Source organism: Salvelinus alpinus, chromosome 13 (genome assembly GCF_045679555.1).
Source record: "Salvelinus alpinus chromosome 13, SLU_Salpinus.1, whole genome shotgun sequence".
NCBI lineage: Eukaryota > Metazoa > Chordata > Actinopteri > Salmoniformes > Salmonidae > Salvelinus > Salvelinus alpinus.
Window position 1 is genome coordinate 17,480,096 of NC_092098.1, and position 18,768 is coordinate 17,498,863.

The 18,768-nt window shown below is 41.3% G+C and overlaps 1 protein-coding gene across 3 annotated transcripts in view; it reads left to right on the forward strand.

The window, feature by feature from the left end:
• The window catches only part of LOC139537224 (E3 ubiquitin-protein ligase RNF128-like), a 36,880-nt gene that overhangs the window by 9,221 nt on the left and 8,891 nt on the right, over positions 1-18,768 (forward strand). For all 3 annotated transcript variants that reach the window (XM_071338305.1, XM_071338304.1, XM_071338303.1), the window contains exon 3: positions 16,125-16,196. In XM_071338305.1, the coding sequence (XP_071194406.1) occupies positions 16,125-16,196 (72 nt within the window). The remainder of the gene's footprint in view (positions 1-16,124; positions 16,197-18,768) is intronic.

Below are 18,768 nucleotides of genomic sequence, written 5' to 3' on the forward strand. Positions count from 1 at the left end.
AAGATGCACGTCAAATAACAATATGAATGACTGCACGTCACATAATAATTTAATGCGTTCATACATTTTTTACATATTGGTAATTGGTGCCTAGCTAGATACCAAGCTAAAGCTAGCTACCCCAGAAGTTGTGGTCGAACAAATAATGCTTTATTACCAACGTGGTATTGTAAACACATCGTTCGTGGCCGGTGTTTGCTTGTTTAGACTTTTTTTTGTTGTACAGCTTTGACAGTGCTACTGATAGTAGTGGTGGTGCTTGGCTTGCACATGCAAATTCAGAACCCACAACATTCTATAATAGAACTGTGTTATTTGACATGTCAAATTCAAAGCTTATTTAATGTGTCAAATAGGTCAAATGACACTATCTTTTTTGAATCGCAAAGACCCAAACGGCGTTCCATAGTATGTTGTGAAGCTAATAGCAGTGATGCTATTACTGTGTAACTCCGGTACGGCAACGTCTTAAAAATTGCGCACTTAGTAGTGTGTACCCGTACTCGACCAGTCGCCGAAAGCCAACATCACCCACGACGGAGAACGGTTGATTGTCCCCGGCAATGAATTACATTATCTTGGCGTTAATGGATTTCACCTTTTGAGTTGTCTCGCTGAAATGTTCTTACTCTTTCATATGAATGCTCAATTTGTTGACTACTTAATCCACACAGCAGACATTTTGGGCTAGGTTAGGAATGCTGTGTTGCACATGTAGCGCAAAATTTTACGTGCAGTCATTGCATTATACAGGTATGCATGTCAGCTTTGACATCCGTTTTGCATGTCGGCATTAAACTGGACATCGAGCCGATACTGATGTTGGCATTTTTAGCTAATATCATCCAATTCCGATATCTTCACCGATATATCGTGCCTCCCTAGTATTGACTGACCTTAATGTCTTAAAGTAATGATGGACTGTTGTTTCTCTTTGCTTATTTCAGCTGTTCTTGCCATGCTATGGACTTGGTATTTTACCAAATAGGGCTATCTTCTGTATACCACCACTACCTTGTCACAACACTGATTGACTCAAAGGCATTAAGAAGGAAAGAAATTCCACAAATTAATTTAACAAGGCACACCTATTAATTTGAAATGCATTCCAGGTTGACTATCTCATGAAGCTGGTTGAGAGAATGCCAAGAGTGTGCAAAGAGTTGCTATTTGAAGAATCTCAAATAAAAAATATATTTTGATTTAACACTTTTTTTGGTTTCTACAATTCCACAAGTGTTATTACATAGTTTTGATGTCTTCACTATTATTCTGCAATGTAGAAAAATAGTAAAATAAAGAAACCCTTGAATGAGTAGGTGTTCTAAAACTTATATTTATAATTAAACTTATATATTTATACCCTCCACTGGGCGGATGGTATAACTCGTTGCACAACTCATTGCACATCAAGACAGCCAATACACCCCCCTTTTGAACAGTAACTCCGTACTGTTCAACATTACATAAACTTGGAAATTACTTTATAAATGAACAACAATAAAACATGACTTAACATTCACAGTTGATTAATATAGTTACACCTCCAAGACTTATGGCCTCTGGTCTATAATTACACTATGCACACTTATGTCCCTCTCCTGTCGAACAACTGATAATGACATTTCAGCTGGAGCGTTTGACTTTCTCTGTTTCCTCCTTCGGGTTCCTAAGAGAGTGATGGCACAAGGTTTGAAAAGCAAAAGAAACACACACAACACATGAGTATTAATAATGTGCTAAGATATGCAGAATTATATATGCAAAGAAAAACCGAAGTCTAACATGACGATTACCACGCTCTCTTCACCTGACTATTCCTTCGGGATAATTTTCTGCTGGGTTCCACAAAAATGAATGCCCTAAAACTCCATGCTTTCACCCAGTCTTCCCTGTTAGGCCACAGGTTACAAGAAGTGTTCCAGGCCAGGTCATTTTCACTTCGCTCCCCATCTCCTCCATGGCCACCCGATATACACAACTTTACCTTGTCCTGAGGTAAATCAGCACTGTATATATGTTTCAACATCAATGCCCTCAGAAGGTGATATCCCAACAATGCTACCAGGGTAACCCCTGCTACCATTAACACTGGTCATGATGCATACTTCAAAATACCTCTCATTGGCGCCCTATTCCTTTTCCATGCTGTTACTATAACATCCTTTACCACTACTACCGCTCCTTCATTACTGTCCCTACAGCGACTGCCGTGATAATAGCTATTGCATTGACTCTCCTGATCCTGATCTCCTATTTCTTTTGTGGTTCACTGATAGCTCAAAGACTGATTCTTTCAGATACTCCCTACCTGTCTCCCAATTCATACTTGGTTTTCTAGCCACCAACATCTCCAATTAAATCCTATGTTCTGCTACAGTAGGTACCTGTGGATAATACTTTCCTGTGCTAAGGTTAGGTACACCGCTCATCCCAAGGCCGATCTACACCCCACCCCTTTGTGCACACCCTCGTTACAGTGTAAACGTTGGGTCCCAACGGTTGATGAGCAGCCACCTTCTGACACTTTCCTGTTATCGTCCCTCGATCCCACTGCTGGCGGATAGGAATGAGGGAGAGGTGAGTGCCGTTGGAAGAGTAGCCAACCTTCCAAAACTCTGAGTCACGTTTCTTAATCACACTCTGCAGGAGTACTACAGTGAACTTCCCTTCCTGTGATGTGGCCTCCTGTATACAGGGATCTGTGGCTAGTCTTTCAAGTTGTACCTTCGTTGAACTTCTCATTAAAAGTTGCCACAGATCTACGCCCCAGTCACATTATTTTCCGCTCTCCCAATTCCCTGTAACATCAACACCTTGGTTTTTGGGACTCCATAAAATATAGGTATATCGGTCCTGCCAGACTGCAACGTACACCCTTATGCAAACATTCTGTCACAAATCATTCCATTTAACCCATAACACATTAGTCACTGCTGCTTGTCCACTTTTATATAGTTATAAACATACTAGAACATGCTCAAGTCAATTTCCAACAATCCCTCATCTGGAACAATGATCACTCATGTTCCAAGACACCTAGAAAACATATTGACTTTAATAGAGAAAATACATTTTTTTATAATTTCACACCACCCTTGAAGCGAATGAGATTGGGGCTAGAACCGTTCATCTGTTATGTTCTAGGCCAATAAGATGCTAGTCTCCATGCCAGTCTCCTTCATCCTCAGGTGTCAAAGCAGGACACAGCCTATGAGCCTTGTACGTAATTAATTGTATTTTCCAGAAAGCCATATGTATTGGTGTGCTTTAACATTAGGATTCTGATGACATGGTACAACACAACCCCTACTATCAATGTCCCCATCATGATTAGCCCAAGCTACCATCTAGTGGGTTCTCTAATAACCTCCATCTTGGAGGATGTGAAAAGATTTGAGCAGTGCACCCTCCCCTCACTTTGTGCTCTCCTCACAGCTTAGGGGCAGCGCGCTCTCTTTCTCTCCTTCCAGATTTTTATCATTTAAACAATTGATAAATTATCCAACCCAAATTTAGACTCAATGAGAAGCACTAACGACTCAATCACTCAAATTCAAGACCAACTTAGCGCACACACCAACATGGTTAGAATGTACATTTACATGCAGGTAACCATATATAGAAAGTATGTACTACTTATATTACAGGTATTATGCATATTGTTATATTTGGTAGCACTTATTTGTTTTAACTTGGCCTCCAACCCCTTTCGATGTGTGGACTGGATGTGGGTGTGGCTAGGGCTACATAAGGGTTCTAATTTAAAAAACTCACAAAAGCTCTGACGAAGGCCGTGAGGCCGATACAAAAGTTCATTAAAGATCAGTGATACGATCAAGAGCAGTGTGCGGGTTCCTACTTTTTCCTCATCTTATCTGGCTGTTGCCATGCACCTGCAAAAAAGATACAGTGGGGAGAACAAGTATTTGATACACTGCCAATTTTGCAGGTTTTCCTACTTACAAAACATGTAGAGGTCTGTAATTTTTATCATAGGTACACTTCAACTGTGAGAGACGGAATCTAAAACAAAAATCCAGAAAATCACATTGTATGATTTTTAAGTAATTAATTTGCATTTTATTGCATGACATAAGTATTTGATCACCTACCAACCAGTAAGAATTCCGGCTCTCACAGACCTGTTAGTTTTTCTTTAAGAAGCCCTCCTGTTCTCCACTCATTACCTGTATTAACTGCACCTGTTTGAACTCGTTACCTGTATAAAAGACACCTGTCCACACACTCAATCAAACAGACTCCAACCTCTCCACAATGGCCAAGACCAGAGAGCTGTGTAAGGACATCAGGGATAAAATTGTAGACCTGCACAAGGCTGGGATGGGCTACAGGACAATAGGCAAGCAGCTTGGTGAGAAGGCAACAACTGTTGGCGCAATTATTAGAAAATGGAAGAAGTTCAAGATGACGGTCAATCACCCTCGGTCTGGGGCTCCATGCAAGATCTCACCTCGTGGGGCATCAATGATCATGAGGAAGGTGAGGGATTAGCCCAGAACTACACGGCAGGACCTGGTCAATGACCTGAAGAGAGCTGGGACCACAGTCTCAAAGTAAACCATTAGTAACACACTACGCCGTCATAGATTAAAATCCTGCAGTGCACGCAAGGTCCCCCTGCTCAAGCCAGCGCATGTCCAGGCCCGTCTGAAAATTGCCAATGACCATCTGGATGATCCAGAGGAGGAATGGGAGAAGGTCATGTGGTCTGATGAGACAAAAATAGAGCTTTTTGGTCTAAACTCCACTCGCCGTGTTTGGAGGAAGAAGAAGGATGAGTACAACCCCAAGAACACCATCCCAACCGTGAAGCCTGGACGTGGAAACATCATTCTTTGGGGATGCTTTTCTGCAAAGGGGACAGGACGACTGCACCGTATTGAGGGGAGGATGGATGGGGCCATGTATCGCGAGATCTTGGCCAACAACCTCCTTCCCTCAGTAAAAGCATTGAAGATGGGTCGTGGCTGGGTCTTCCAGCATGACAACAACCCAAAACACACAGCCAGGGCAACTAAGGAGTGGCTCCGTAAGAAGCATCTCAAGGTCCTGGAGTGGCCTAGCCAGTCTCCAGACCTGAACCCAATAGAAAATCTTTGGAGGGAGCTGAAAGTCCGTATTGCTCAGCGACAGCCCCGAAACCTGAAGGATCTGGAGAAGGTCTGTATGGAGGAGTGGGACAAAATCCCTGCTGCAGTGTGTGCAAACCTGGTCAAGAACTACAGGAAACGTATGATCTCTGTAATTGCAAACAAAGGCTTCTGTACCAAATATTAAGTTCTGCTTTTCGGATGTATCAAATACTTATGTCATGCAATAAAATGCAAATTAATTACTTAAAAATCATACAATGTGATTTTCTGGATTTTTGTTTTAGATTCCGTCTCTCACAGTTGAAGTGTACATATGATACAAATTACAGACCTCTACATGTTTTGTAAGTAGGAAAACCTGCAAAATTGGCAGTGTATCAAATACTTGTTCTCCCCACTGTAGTTCAGCTGTGTGTGCCTTTTGAATTTGACTTTACAAACAACAAGAGGGCTTAATTGGAGGCTAGACCTATATAAAATAACTTACGCCTCATAGCCTACCTCAGCCAGTTAACAGCCTAATAGAAGTAGGATTTATTTTATTAGGCCTACTTCCAATTGCAACTGGTCAGAAATGTAGCATCCTACATAAAACAATTTAAAGGAAGTCTGCACGTTCGAACTAAAACAATGTAACTAAAACGAAAGCGCACATTTGTAATTCCCAAACTCTAAAAGTAATTGGCAAGGTAGATGCAAATTGTGTGATATTGTGGTTAAAATAAAGAATGTAGCCCCTCATGCAAATGATTCCTATTAGCAGGACAATATACTTTTTATACCCGGCTACTGTTGTGAAAATCCCTCAACTTGCAATGTATTCGATGCTTAAGTACTCTAAAGCGTTACATTTCTAACTCAAAACAGCTGTACAGTGTTACTTCATCAACATCTTTATGCTTTCGTAAATAAAATAACGAGAGAAAAGGACATTCAAATGTGGCTGTTTATTTCACTTAATCTCCATTTGGGTATTGGTTAGACAAGATTTCGAAAATTAGGGTGCAGAAATGTTATGCTCTTAGTGTAATATTTATTTAACTAGGCAAGTCAGTTATGAACAAATTCTTATTTACAAGGACAGCCTACTCCTTCCTCGTAAATAGCCTAATACTCTACTGCCGACCGTCATTTTCCGTTCCAGCTAGTACCAGTCAAAAGTTTGGACACAACTCCTCATTCCAGGATTTCTATATTTTTACTACTTTCTACATTGTAGAATAATAGTGAAGACATCACAACTTTGAAATAACACATATGGAATCAGTTAAGAACAAATTCCTATTTACAAGGACAGCCTACTCCTAACTCCCCAACAGGGATTTGTACCCCGGTCTCCCGCGTGCCCCGCATTCTGTAGTACAGACATGGCCTGCTCTCCCTTATGTAAGGAATTAGGCACTTTCCCATGTTTACTACAGTATGTATTGTAGACTGCACAGTAGCCTAATAAACAAACATTTCATTAATAAAATAATGCTAAAAAATATTCTATCAAAGTGGAGGTGTTGATTTAGTTATGGATCCATAACGAATTACTATGGGAATAAATATAATTGATTTACAGAAATATTGGAACAAAGTTGTCTAATGAAGGCAAACAATTTAGAATCCTCCAATCCTGTAGCCTACTCCCGACTGTCATGTTGTACATCGCCATATTTTTCCATTCCATCTTAACGGAAACCCTGACAGGCTGACCACACCGCTCGCGTCGCAAAATACTTTTAGAAATCTATGTTATTCAATTATTGCACCCTCACTGCTCGCGCGCACCAACGAGCGTCTGCGTTGCCAAGAGTTAAAATAGAAATCAGTTCTATTTCTGACGCAGATCGCGCTGCAAGTCCAGCCTCTCCCATCTCCTCATTGGTTATACCCACGTGGGTGACCTAAAAGACAAAGGAGGTCAGTGGCGGTAATGCACCTAATTTATGAAAGTTGCCAATATAAAGTCAAGAGAAGAAAAGGCCTGGAGGGAAGAGAGATGACTGGAAACGATTCGGTTGGCCGTTTTATTTGTGGATTAATTGGCAGAGTAGAGGACCTTGTGCATTTCAGGTAAAACAACTCCATGTTTAAATCCCAGAACAAATTAGCTAGCAAGTGCAAGCTCACTAGCTAAATTGCCATAAATGTTTAATGCTTTTCGACCTGTCCCCAAATTAATATAATTGGTTCAGAGTTTGTTTTGATATTTGAACCTGCGTGTCGTGATCACGTTTGGTGTGGGGGGACAAAATACATTTATGCACGCACGCAGACGATTTGGGTTCCGTGTGAGGTTTTCTTTTTTTTCTAGAAACAACATAATATTACAAGGCGCAGTCCTTGTTAGCGGGCCGCAACGGTGGCAATGTGTTATCCTCAAAGCGGGCAAAGAAGGTGTTTAGTTTGTCTGGAAGTGTGACAACGGTGTCTGACGTGAATGGTTTTCTTTTGTAGTCCGTGATTTCCTGTAGACCCTGCCACATACGTCTCATGTCTGAGCTGTTGAATTGCGACTCCACCTTGTCCCTGTACTGGCATTTTGCTTGTTTGATTGCCTTGCGGAGAGGAATAACTACACTGTTTATATTGTCATATTCCCAGACCTCTTTCCATGGTTAAATGCAGTGGCTCGTACTTTCAGTTTTGTGCAAATGCCACCATCCATCCACTGTTTCTGGTTAGGGTAGGTTTTAATAGTCACAGTGGGTACAACATCTCCAGTGCACTTTTTTTATAAATGCACTCACCGAGTCAGCGTATAGGTCGATGTTCTCTGAGGCTGACCGGAACACATTGCAGTTCGCATTTTCAAAACAATCTTGAAGCTTGGCTTCCGATTTGTCGGACCAGCGTTTAATGGTTCTCGTCACTGGTACATCCTGTTTGACTTTCTGCCTATAAGACGGTAGGAGCAAGATGGCGTCGTGGTCGGATTTGCCGAAGGAAGGGCGTTGTCTGCATCGTGGACGTTAGAGTAGCAGTGGTCGAGGATATTGCCCATACGCGTAGCGCAATCAATATGCTGGTAGAATTTAGGTAGCCTTGTTCTCAAATTTGCTCTTTTAAAATCCCCAGCTACAATAAATGCAGCCTCAGGATATATGGTTTCCAGTTTGCATGTAGTCCAGTGAAGTTTCTTGTTGGCCGTCTTGGTGTCTGCTTGAGGGGGAATGTACACAGCTGTGACTATAACTGACGAGAATTCTGTTGGTAGGTAAAATGGCCGGCATTTGATTGCAAGGAATTCTAGGTCTGGTGAGCAGAAGGACTTGAGTTCCTGTATGTTGTTATGATTACACCATGAGTTGTTTTATAATCCATTCCACTGGCATTTTGCATAGATTCTTCCAACCCCAAAATTGGTTCCACACCCATCGCCATGTAACAATATCCCGGTATTATTTACATAAGTATTCAGACCCTTTGCTATGAGACTTGAAATTGAACTCAGGTACATCCTGTTTTCATTGATCTTTCTTGTTTCTACAACTTGATTGGAGTCCCTCTGGTAAATTCAATTGATTTGACATGATTTGGAAAGTCACACACCTGTTTATATAAGATCACACAGTTGACAGTCCATGTCAGGTCAAAACCAAGCCATGAGGTCGAAGGAATTGTCCGTAGAGCTCTGAGACAAAACATTTCTGCAGCATTGAAGGTCCCCAAGAAGATGGTGGCCTCCATTTTAAAATGGAAGAAGTTTGGAACCACCGACTCTTCCTAGAGCTGGCCAAACTGAGCAATCGGGGGAGAAGGGCCTTGGTCACGGAGGTGACCTGGAACCCGACGGCCCCTCTGTTGGAGCTCTAGAGTTCCTCTGTGGAGATGGAAGAACCTTTGTCGTGGTAATTTCCTGTATTACTCAATAAAGAGAGAGAGAGAGCCAACCACACACAAGTCAGAGTTATATTATAAATTCCATCTTTAATATATATATATAAGCTTCACCAAAGCCTTTTTTTTGACTCTCAGATCAATTCAGTGTCTATAAATGAATTCTCTGAGTTCTTACAAAACAATTCTTAGTTTCATTTATAGCCAAGATACACCCCTCTCAACTTACAAAGAATCCTTTACCCGAAAGAGGAGTATCCTATCGCTAGACAGCATCAGTTATAAATCATTGTTCAGTTTGGTCTCCCAAGACAAGGTTTCAATCTCATTATTGGTACTTCACTGTCTACCAAAACATTACGTCATCCAATGGCATATATCAATTGTCAATCCTAGATACTCCCAAACCTGGACAAACTCACTGAAGACAGTGAGCCTCTTAGGTCATATACCAGATCAAGATAAGGGCAACCTCAGAGGGGACATACAATGATTACAAACACTGCCAAACTCCTTCCCCCTGTGAGAAAAGTAGGGAATGACTGGCGTACAGACATTGTATGAGAGAACTAACTGGTTCCCCATTAATAACGCCATCCCGTCACATGGTTTAAGATTATAGTTACAGACACATTCATAAGAAAACAACATTCCATTCTGTCCTCCTCCCCTTCTGATATTCTACATAGCACCACATGGTTTAACATATACATTGACATATGAAGACAAGCCTGACCTCTCCCCTCTCTGGCCCCAAGTTACTAAGCCCTATCACAGAAGGGAAAAATGCACTGCCAATCCTATAGTCCAAAGGGCCCCATTCTAATGACAAGTATCTCACAAGCATATGATGAAAATAACATCTTATCTATCTATGTTACTTAGCTAAATCTGATTCTGCCACGACACCTTCCAGAAGGACAACCATCTCTGCAGCACTCCACCAATCAGGCCTTTATAGTAGAGTGGCCAGACGGACACTCCTCACTAAAAGGCACATGACAGCCCACTTGGAGTTTGCCAAAATTCACCTAAAGGACTCTGTTCATGAGAAACAAGATTCTCTGGTCTGACGAAACCAAGAATTAACTCTTTGGCCTGAATGCCAAGCGTCACGTCTGGAGGAAACCTGGCACCATCCCTACAGTGAAGCTTGGTGGTGGCAGCATCATGCTGTGGGGATGTTTTTCAGCGGCAGGGTCCTGGAAACTAGTCAAGATCGAGGACCATTTTTGTTACTTCATTTTGTTAGTTCTCAGCGATCTACACCCCATAACGACAAAATTAAAACCTTTTTTTAATTGAATTTCAAATTTGCTAAAATGTTTTAAAATATCTCATTTACATAAGTATTCACACACCTGAGTCAATACTTTGTAGAAGCATCTTTGTCAGTGATTACAGCAGTGAGTCTTACTGGGTAAGTCTCTAAGAGCTTTCTAAACCTGGATTGTGCAACATTTGCCCATTTATTCTTTTCAAAATCCTTAAAGCTGTCAAATTGTTTGTTGAGCATTGCTAGACAACCATTTTCAGGTTTTGCCATATATTTTCAAGTGGATTTAGGTCAACTGTAACTCGGCCACAGGAACATTCACTCTCTTCTTGGTAAGCAACTCCAGTGTAGATTTGGCCTTGTGTTTTAGGGTATTGTCCTGCTGAAAGATGAATTTATCTCCCAGTGTCTGGTGGAAAGCAGACTGAACCAGGTTTTCTAGGATTTTGCCGATGCTTAGCTCCGTTTCTCTTATCCTGGAAAAACTCCAGTCCTTAACTATTACATGCATACGCATAACATGATGCAGCCACCACTATGCTTGAAAATATGGAGAGTGGTACTCAGTAATGTATTGTATTTGCCCCAAATAACTTTTTGTCCTGAATATAATGTGTTAATTGATTTGCCATATTTTCTGCAGTGTTACTTTAGTGACTTGTTTCAAACAGGATGTACGCTCCCGTTACTTAGAAATGTCCTTGTTTTTGAAAGAAAATAAATTATTGTCCATTAAAATAATAACATCAGATTGATCAGAAATACAGTGTAGACATTGTTAATGTTGTAGATGACTATTGTAGCTAGAAACGTCAGATTTTTTATTTTAAATGGAATATCTACATAGGCCCATTATCAGCAACCATCACTCCTGTGTTCCAATGGCACGTTGTTAGCTAATCCAAGTTTATAATTTTAAAAGGCTAATTGATCATTAGAAAACCCCTTTGCAACTATGTTAGCGCAGCTGAACTTGTGCTGATTAAAGAAGCAATAAAACTGGCCTCCTTTAGACTAGTTGAGTATTTGGAGCATCAGCATCTGTGGGTTCAATTACAGTCTGTCTTACAGAAACTGATGAGTTTCAGAAGAAAGATATTAGTCTTTATGTATATATTCTTTTAGCAGTAGTTAGTAGTTAGTCTTGTCTCATCGCTGCAACTCCTGTACGGACTCGGGAGAGGCGAAGGTCGAGAGCCGTGCGTCCTCCGAAAAACAACCCAACCAAGCCGTACTGCTTCTTGACACAATGCCCATTTAAACCGGAAGCCAGTCGCACCAATGTGTAGGAGGACACACCGTACAACAGCGTGCACTGCGCCCGGCCCGTCACAGGAGTCGCTAGTGCGCGATGGGTCAAGGACATCCCTGCTGGCCAAACCCTCCCCTAACCTGGATGACGCTTGGCCAATTGTGTGCCGCCCCATGGGTCTCCCGGTTGCAACCAGCTGCGACAGAGCCTGGACTCAAACCCAGAATCTCTACTGGCACAGCTAGCACTGCGATGCAGTGCCTTAGACCACTGCCCCACTCGGGAGGCCCCCTTCAGTCTATTATTTTTCTGAGAAATGAAGGCTATTCCGTGTGAGAAATTGCCAAGAAACTGAAGATCTTGTACAACTCCCTTCACAGAACGGCGCAAACTGGCTCTAACTAGAATAGAAAGAGGAGTGGGAGGACCCTGTGCACAACTGAGCAGGAGGACAAGTACTTTCGAGTGTCTAGTTTGAGAAACGGACACCTCACAAGTGCCCAACTGGCAGCTTCATTAAATAGTACCCACAAAACACCAGTCTCAACGTCAACAGTGAAGAGGCGCCTTCGTGATGCTGGCCTTCTAGGCAGAGTTGCAAAGAAAAAGTCATATCTGACTGGCCAATAAAATATTAAGATGGGCAAAAGAACAGACACTGGATGGAGGAAAAATTTGAAAAAAGTCTTAGACAGAAGAATTTAAGTTTGAGGTGTTCAGATCACAAAGAAGAACATTCGTGAGATGCAGAAAATATGCTGGAGGAGTGCTTGACGTCTGTCATGCATGGTGGAGGCAATGTGATAGTCTGGGGGTGCTTTGGTGATAAAGTGGGAGATTTGTACAGGGTGAAAGCCTTCCTTCAAGATTCCTTTCACATTTTGCAATGCCATGCCATACCCTGTGGACGGTGCTTAATTGGAGCCAATTTCCTCCAACAGGACAATGACCAAAGCACAGCTTCAAACTCTGCAATAACTATTTTGGGAAGAAGCAGTCAGCTGGTATTCTGTCTATAATGGAGTGGCCAGCACAGTCACCGGAGCTCAACCCTTTTGAGCTGTTGTGGGAGCAGCTTGACCGTATGTTATGTAAAGAAGTGTCCATCAAGCCAATCCAACTTGTGGGAGGAGCGTCAGGAAGCATGGGGTGAAATATCTTCGGATTACCTCAAATTGACAAATGGAATGCCAAAGGTCTGCAAGGCTGTAATTTCTGCAAATGGAGTATTCTTTGACAAAAGCAAAGTTTGAAGGTGACAATTATTATTTCAATTAAAAATCATTATTTATAACCTTGTCAACCTCTTGACTATTTCCTTTTCATTTTGCAACTAATTTCATGTATGTTTTCATAGAAATGGGCTTGTTTTCCAAGTGACCCCTAACTTTTGAACGATAGTGTATGTTTTGGAATATTTTTGTGTACAGGCTTCCTTCTTTTCACTGTCATTTAGGTTAGTATTGTGAGTAACTACAATGTTGTTGAACCTGCCTCAGTTTTTTCTTTCACAGGCATGAACTCTAACTGTTTTAAAGTAACCATTGCTCTCATGGTGAAATCCCTGAGCGGTTTCTTTCCTCTCCGGCAACTGAGTTAGGTGTGTAATTAATAACTTCACTATGCTCAAAGGGATATTCGATGTCTGCTCTTAATTTTTTTCCTCACATCTACCAATAGGTGTCCTTTTGCGAGTCATTGGAAAACCTCCCTGGTCTTTGTGGTTGAATCTGTGTTTGAAAATCACTGGTCAACTGAGGGACCTTTCCAATTATCTGTATGTGTAGGGTACAGAGATCAGGTGGTCATAAAAATTGTTAAAAAATATTATTGCACACAGTGAGTCCATGAGTGAGTTGCTCGCTAGCCTAACTAACATTCATGGGCAACATTAGCTAGTTAACATTAGCCTTCTACATCTAGCTACATATTTAACTTATATCCTCTCAGGACAGGGGTACAACAATGTATGAATTAATGGTTGGATCAGAATCGCCGTTATAATCATTGGCCAGTACGGAGAATTCCAAATCCCTATCTCCGTCCATGGCTGATTTTAGGGTAGCTACCTAGCCACCGGAAGACAATGACACAACGAGATGCAGCAATTCAAGTTTTTTTTCTGGACGTTCTGCTTTAGATGTAATGTGATTTGTGTGAAGCCAAATCCAAACTGGCTTTCCTTGACACTTAATATATTTATATATATATTTTTTTTAATTGTTTTTGGTGCGCCAGGACCATTCACAGTTGTTCACTCAATGTAGCTCAACGCTGATTGACAATTTTATTTTTACATGTTATCAAGGGAGGCAAAATGCTTGCTGATTTCCCTTGCATTGAATGCTATGGTTGGCAACAAGGTCATTCCTTTTGTCCAGACAGCATCAGGTAGATGAGCTGCACACACTGAGAAAGAGGTGCGCTGTTTCGCTTGCTCGGAAGCTTTCGCTGGTGAGATGCATTCGGCCTCCTGCAAAATGAAGGAAAACGCTGTAATATACATCAGAGACGTAAGATACGTTATTTTATGTTTCTTGGTACATTTTTGTGCCAAGCTTCCCTTGGCATCCATGAGTACATGCCACTAAATCAATGGTTTTTGTTTAGCATACATTTTAATAGGTGTAATGCTGTTACCTTGGAATTGCCCTGAACTGTCAGGCCTATATGGTGAAGTGTTTACTATAGGCAGAATGCTTAGCTCCACTCAAGGGAGCGTTTCTGTAAAAACTTCTGCTGCGCAAACAGGATTTCCTCTTCATCTGATTGATTGGATTTGTTCTGTTATGCCAGTTAAAACCATTCACATGGACAGGCCCATGATTTGCAAGTTTACAGTAATGTTCTCACTGTTTATTACTCCTGCATAAAGGTGACCTTGAAGACTGACTGATTTCAAACGGTCTTGCATACTCTAACTTATTAACAGTGTACCACTTTTTCTTTGTCCAAAAGCACCCGGTGGTCTAAGGCAGCCTCTGTTCAAATGTGGCTGATTCTCTAAGGCTTTCTGCAGGGAGACTGGGTAAATAGTCTGATACAGAGAAGTGGGTAGCTGAGAAGTTAGAGCAGATCTGACTTCACCCACTGAGCTAGGACCTTACGCTCAGAGGGCACCATTGTTCAGGCTGTAATCGTATGCAAAACACAAGCTCCATGCTCCTTTTGGTAGTACGTCATTCTAAATAAGAATTTGTTCTTAACTCACTTGCCTAGTTAAATACATAAAATCTGTTGATTTCACATGACTGGCAATACAGATATGCATCTGTTGCTCACAGATACCTTAAAAAATATATATATATTAACTAGGGGCGTGGATCAGAAAACCAGTCAGTATCTGGTGTGACCCGTATGCAGTGTGATAAATCTCCTTCGCATAGAGTTGATCAGGCTGTTGATTGTGGCCTGTGGAATGTTATCCCACTCTTCAATAGCTGCGAAATTGGTGGGAACTGGATCATGCCGTTGTACACGTCAATCCAGAGCATCCCAAACATGCTCAAAACGTGACATGTCTGGTAATTATGCAGGCCTTAAAGAACTGGGACAATTTCAGGTTCCAGGAATTGTGTATGGATCCTTGAGACATGGCCATGCATTAGCATGCTGAAACATGAGGTGATGGCGGCGGATGAGTGGACGACAATGGGCATTCAGGATCTCATCACGGTATCTCTGTGCATTCAAATTGCTATTGATAAAATGCAATTGTGTTTGTTGTCTGTAGCTTATGCATGCCCATGCCATAACCCCACCACCACAATGGGGCACTCTGTTCACAACGTTGACATCAGCAAACTGCTCGCCCACACGGTGCCATGCACACTGTCTGGCATCTGCACGATACAGTTGAAACCGGGATTCATCTGTGAAGAGCACACTTCTCCAGTGTACAAGTGGCTATTTTCCTGAGGATCCTCAATGCTAATGTGTCCCTGTGATCCCTCATACTATGTATCCTAAATCCCTTTCATAACGTTGATTCTTCCTACGTGCCTTTGTGATAATTATTTTGTCTTGTTGCCATGGGGGAGGCTGCATAAGCAGCATAAAGAGTCTTTATTGTGTATGTGGTATATCCCAAATTATATAGAATTGAGCTGGTCTTTCTGTCCCTCAGGATTATGCCTAATACTTAAGCCCCTGATGTACGTAAATCTGATGTTTTTCTGTCCTATATACAAGCTGATGTAATGTTTCCAATGCATGGTTTTAGAGGAGAGGCTTAATGACACACAGTAGGACTGCTATAATAAACGCTCTCCTCCCAGATCAAATGGAATAAAGGGTCTCTAACGTGACCTCATCGCTTACCGTTCTCCTGCTCACTCCTATTTGAATCATGTATGGTCACATTACAGGAAATTAACAATTAATTGTTGGCGCAAAATGTTGGCTGTGTTGGTGTTGCATTCTAGACATTTTAAATAGTTATTTTTTAAATGTTTTTATTTGTCTGTTGCTTAACCTAACGTAGCAGGCATAAAAGAAACGGCTGAGCAGAGTCCCCACATCCGGTTTTCAGGGAAAACCGAAGGTAGGTTGAAGACACTGTTCCTGAAAACCAGATGTCTCCAATTGTCAGAGGAAGCAGATTAATAATGTAATTTAAACACTGAACACATTCTTCTCTCTACTCCAACAGAAACAGCTGAAAGCAGAGGCCAAGAAAGCCATTGGTCAGCTGCAAGTCCGGACCGTGAAACGGGGAGATAAGGTAACCGTTCAAGTACAGTCCAGATGTGTTTATTGTTATTATGCATGACTTTCAGGGTCATATGCAAATATGGATGTTTCAAACTGGGAACACATGGCATATACAAGTTTTACTGTGTGTTTTATGATTCTTTGACTATAATTTCATATTTAGTTTGTATTAACCTCTGAGCTGCCTCTCCAAAAGAAAAAAAAACATTTTAAAGTTACATAAACACAAAGTATTGATCATTATGATCATATTACAGAACATTTAGTATGTCAAAGAAAATAATAAAAATGTGAGCCTACTCCCCCAACCCCACCCATCCAACATTTTTCCATCCGGCCCTGCCACCTAGAAACCATCTTTTCCACTCCTTTCCACCCCCCCCCTGTGTTGGTGGTGGAAAGGTGCGTAAAGTGCAAATCAATCCCAGAACAACACCAAAGGACCTTGTGAAGATGCTGGAGGAAACAGGTACAAAAGTATCTATATCCACAGTAAAACGAGTCCTATATCGACATAACCTGACAGGCTGCTCAGCAAGGAAAAAGCCACTGCTCCAAAACCACCATTAAAAAAAAGCCAGACTACGGTTTGCAACTGCACATGGGGACAAAGATCGTACTTTTTGGAGAAATATCCTCTGGTCTGATGAAACAAAAACAGAACTGTTTGGCCATAATGACCATCATTATGTTTGGAGGAAAAAGGGGGAGGCTCGCAAGTCGAAGAACACCATCCCAACCGTGAAGCACGGGGGTGGCAGCATCATATTGTGGGGGTGCTTTGCTGCTGGAAGGACTGGTGAACTTCACAAAATAGATGGCATCATGAGGCAGGAAAATGATGTGGATATATTGAAGCAACATCTCAAGACATCAGTCAGGAAGTTAAAGCTTGGTTGCAAATGGGTCTTCCAAATGGACAATGACCCCAAGCATACTTCCAAAGTTGTGGCAAAATAGCTTAAGGACAACAAAGTAAAGGTATTGGAGTGGCCATTACAAAGCCCTGACTCAATCCAATAGAAAATTTGTGGGCAGAACTGAAAAAGTGTGTGCGAGCAAGGAGGCCTACAAACCTGACTCAGTTACACCAGCTCTGTCAGGAGGAGTGGGCCAAAATTCACCCAACTTATTGTGGGAAGCAGGTGGAAGGCTACCTGAAATTTGACCCAAGTTAAACAATTTAAAGGCAATGCTACCAAATACTAATTGGGTGTGTGAACTTCTGAGCTACTGGGAATGTAATGAAATAAATAAAAGCTGAAATAAATCATTCTCTCTACTATTATTCTGACATTTCACATTCTTAAAATAAAGTGGTGATCCTAACTGACCTAAAACAGGACATTTTTACCAAGATAAAATGTCAGGAATTCTAAAACCTGAGTTGAAATATTTGGCTACGGTGTATGTAAACTTCCGACTTCAACTGTATATTGACGAAGTTGTTGTGAAGATGGGGAGGTATATGTCTGTTTTTTTAATAAAAATAAGTTTAACACAAATTAACTTTACTAGTTGTACATGCTCTGCTCTTGTCCCTTCTTGATTACAGTCCGGTTATATGGTAAAGTGCAGAAAAGAAAGACCAGAGCTGTGTTCGAATACCCATACTAACATACTGTATACTACATACTTAATGAGTATATACAATTAGTTCATTTTAGTATACTGTAAACCAGTGATTCCCTAGCGTTTTATAGTCCTGTACCCCTTCAAACATTCAACCTCCAGCTGCATACCAGCTAGCAGCAGTGTCAGCGCACTCTCAAATGTTGTTTTTTGCCATCATTGTAAGCCTGCCACACACATACTATACGATACATTTATTAAACATAAGAATGAGTGAGTTTTTGTCACAACCCGGCTTGTGGGAATATTTCAAATGTGTCTACCATGACTGGTTTTGCGCATGACTCACTCGCTATGAAATACGGGAACTGGGCAAACAGATGCGTACTCTGAGAGACAGTGGGAAAGTTGTAAAATCAAAATGACAGCTCTCTACTGCACAAAATATATGCAAGTATATTGGCCACCAGTGATTTTCATCAGTTGATTTTAGCTTGTTGTAGCCTGGCTGCTAGCTCGCTTCACTGATAAACACAGGGATGGAATTTTTGCTAGCTCGCTAAGGATGGTGGGCAATGCACAGATTAACAGTGTGTAGCTTGTCTCTAGTGATCCGGGGGGGGGAATTGAGTTTCATATCGCAATTATTCTTGACTATTATATCTATCTTTTTTTTCTTTGCTTCTGTAGGTAGCTAGCGCTACTCGGCTGTACCTGCGCCAAAACTCCAGAATTTTTCATCCCAAAGCTTGTTCTCCATCTTCTTATTTAATAGTGAGCCAACATTTTCAGCACTTTTATTTCCCTGACAGCTTTTCTCATGCTCTCCCTTGTCTCTCTGCAACAGACATAGTGAGCAATATGTTTGGAACCACAAATTGCAATAAAATATCAGTATCGAATTGCAATACATATAGAATCGTGAGAATAGCAATACATAACGTATCGGCATATAAGTATTGTCTATTGTATCATGAAGTCTCTGGCAATTCCCAGCCCTTGTCTCTTAT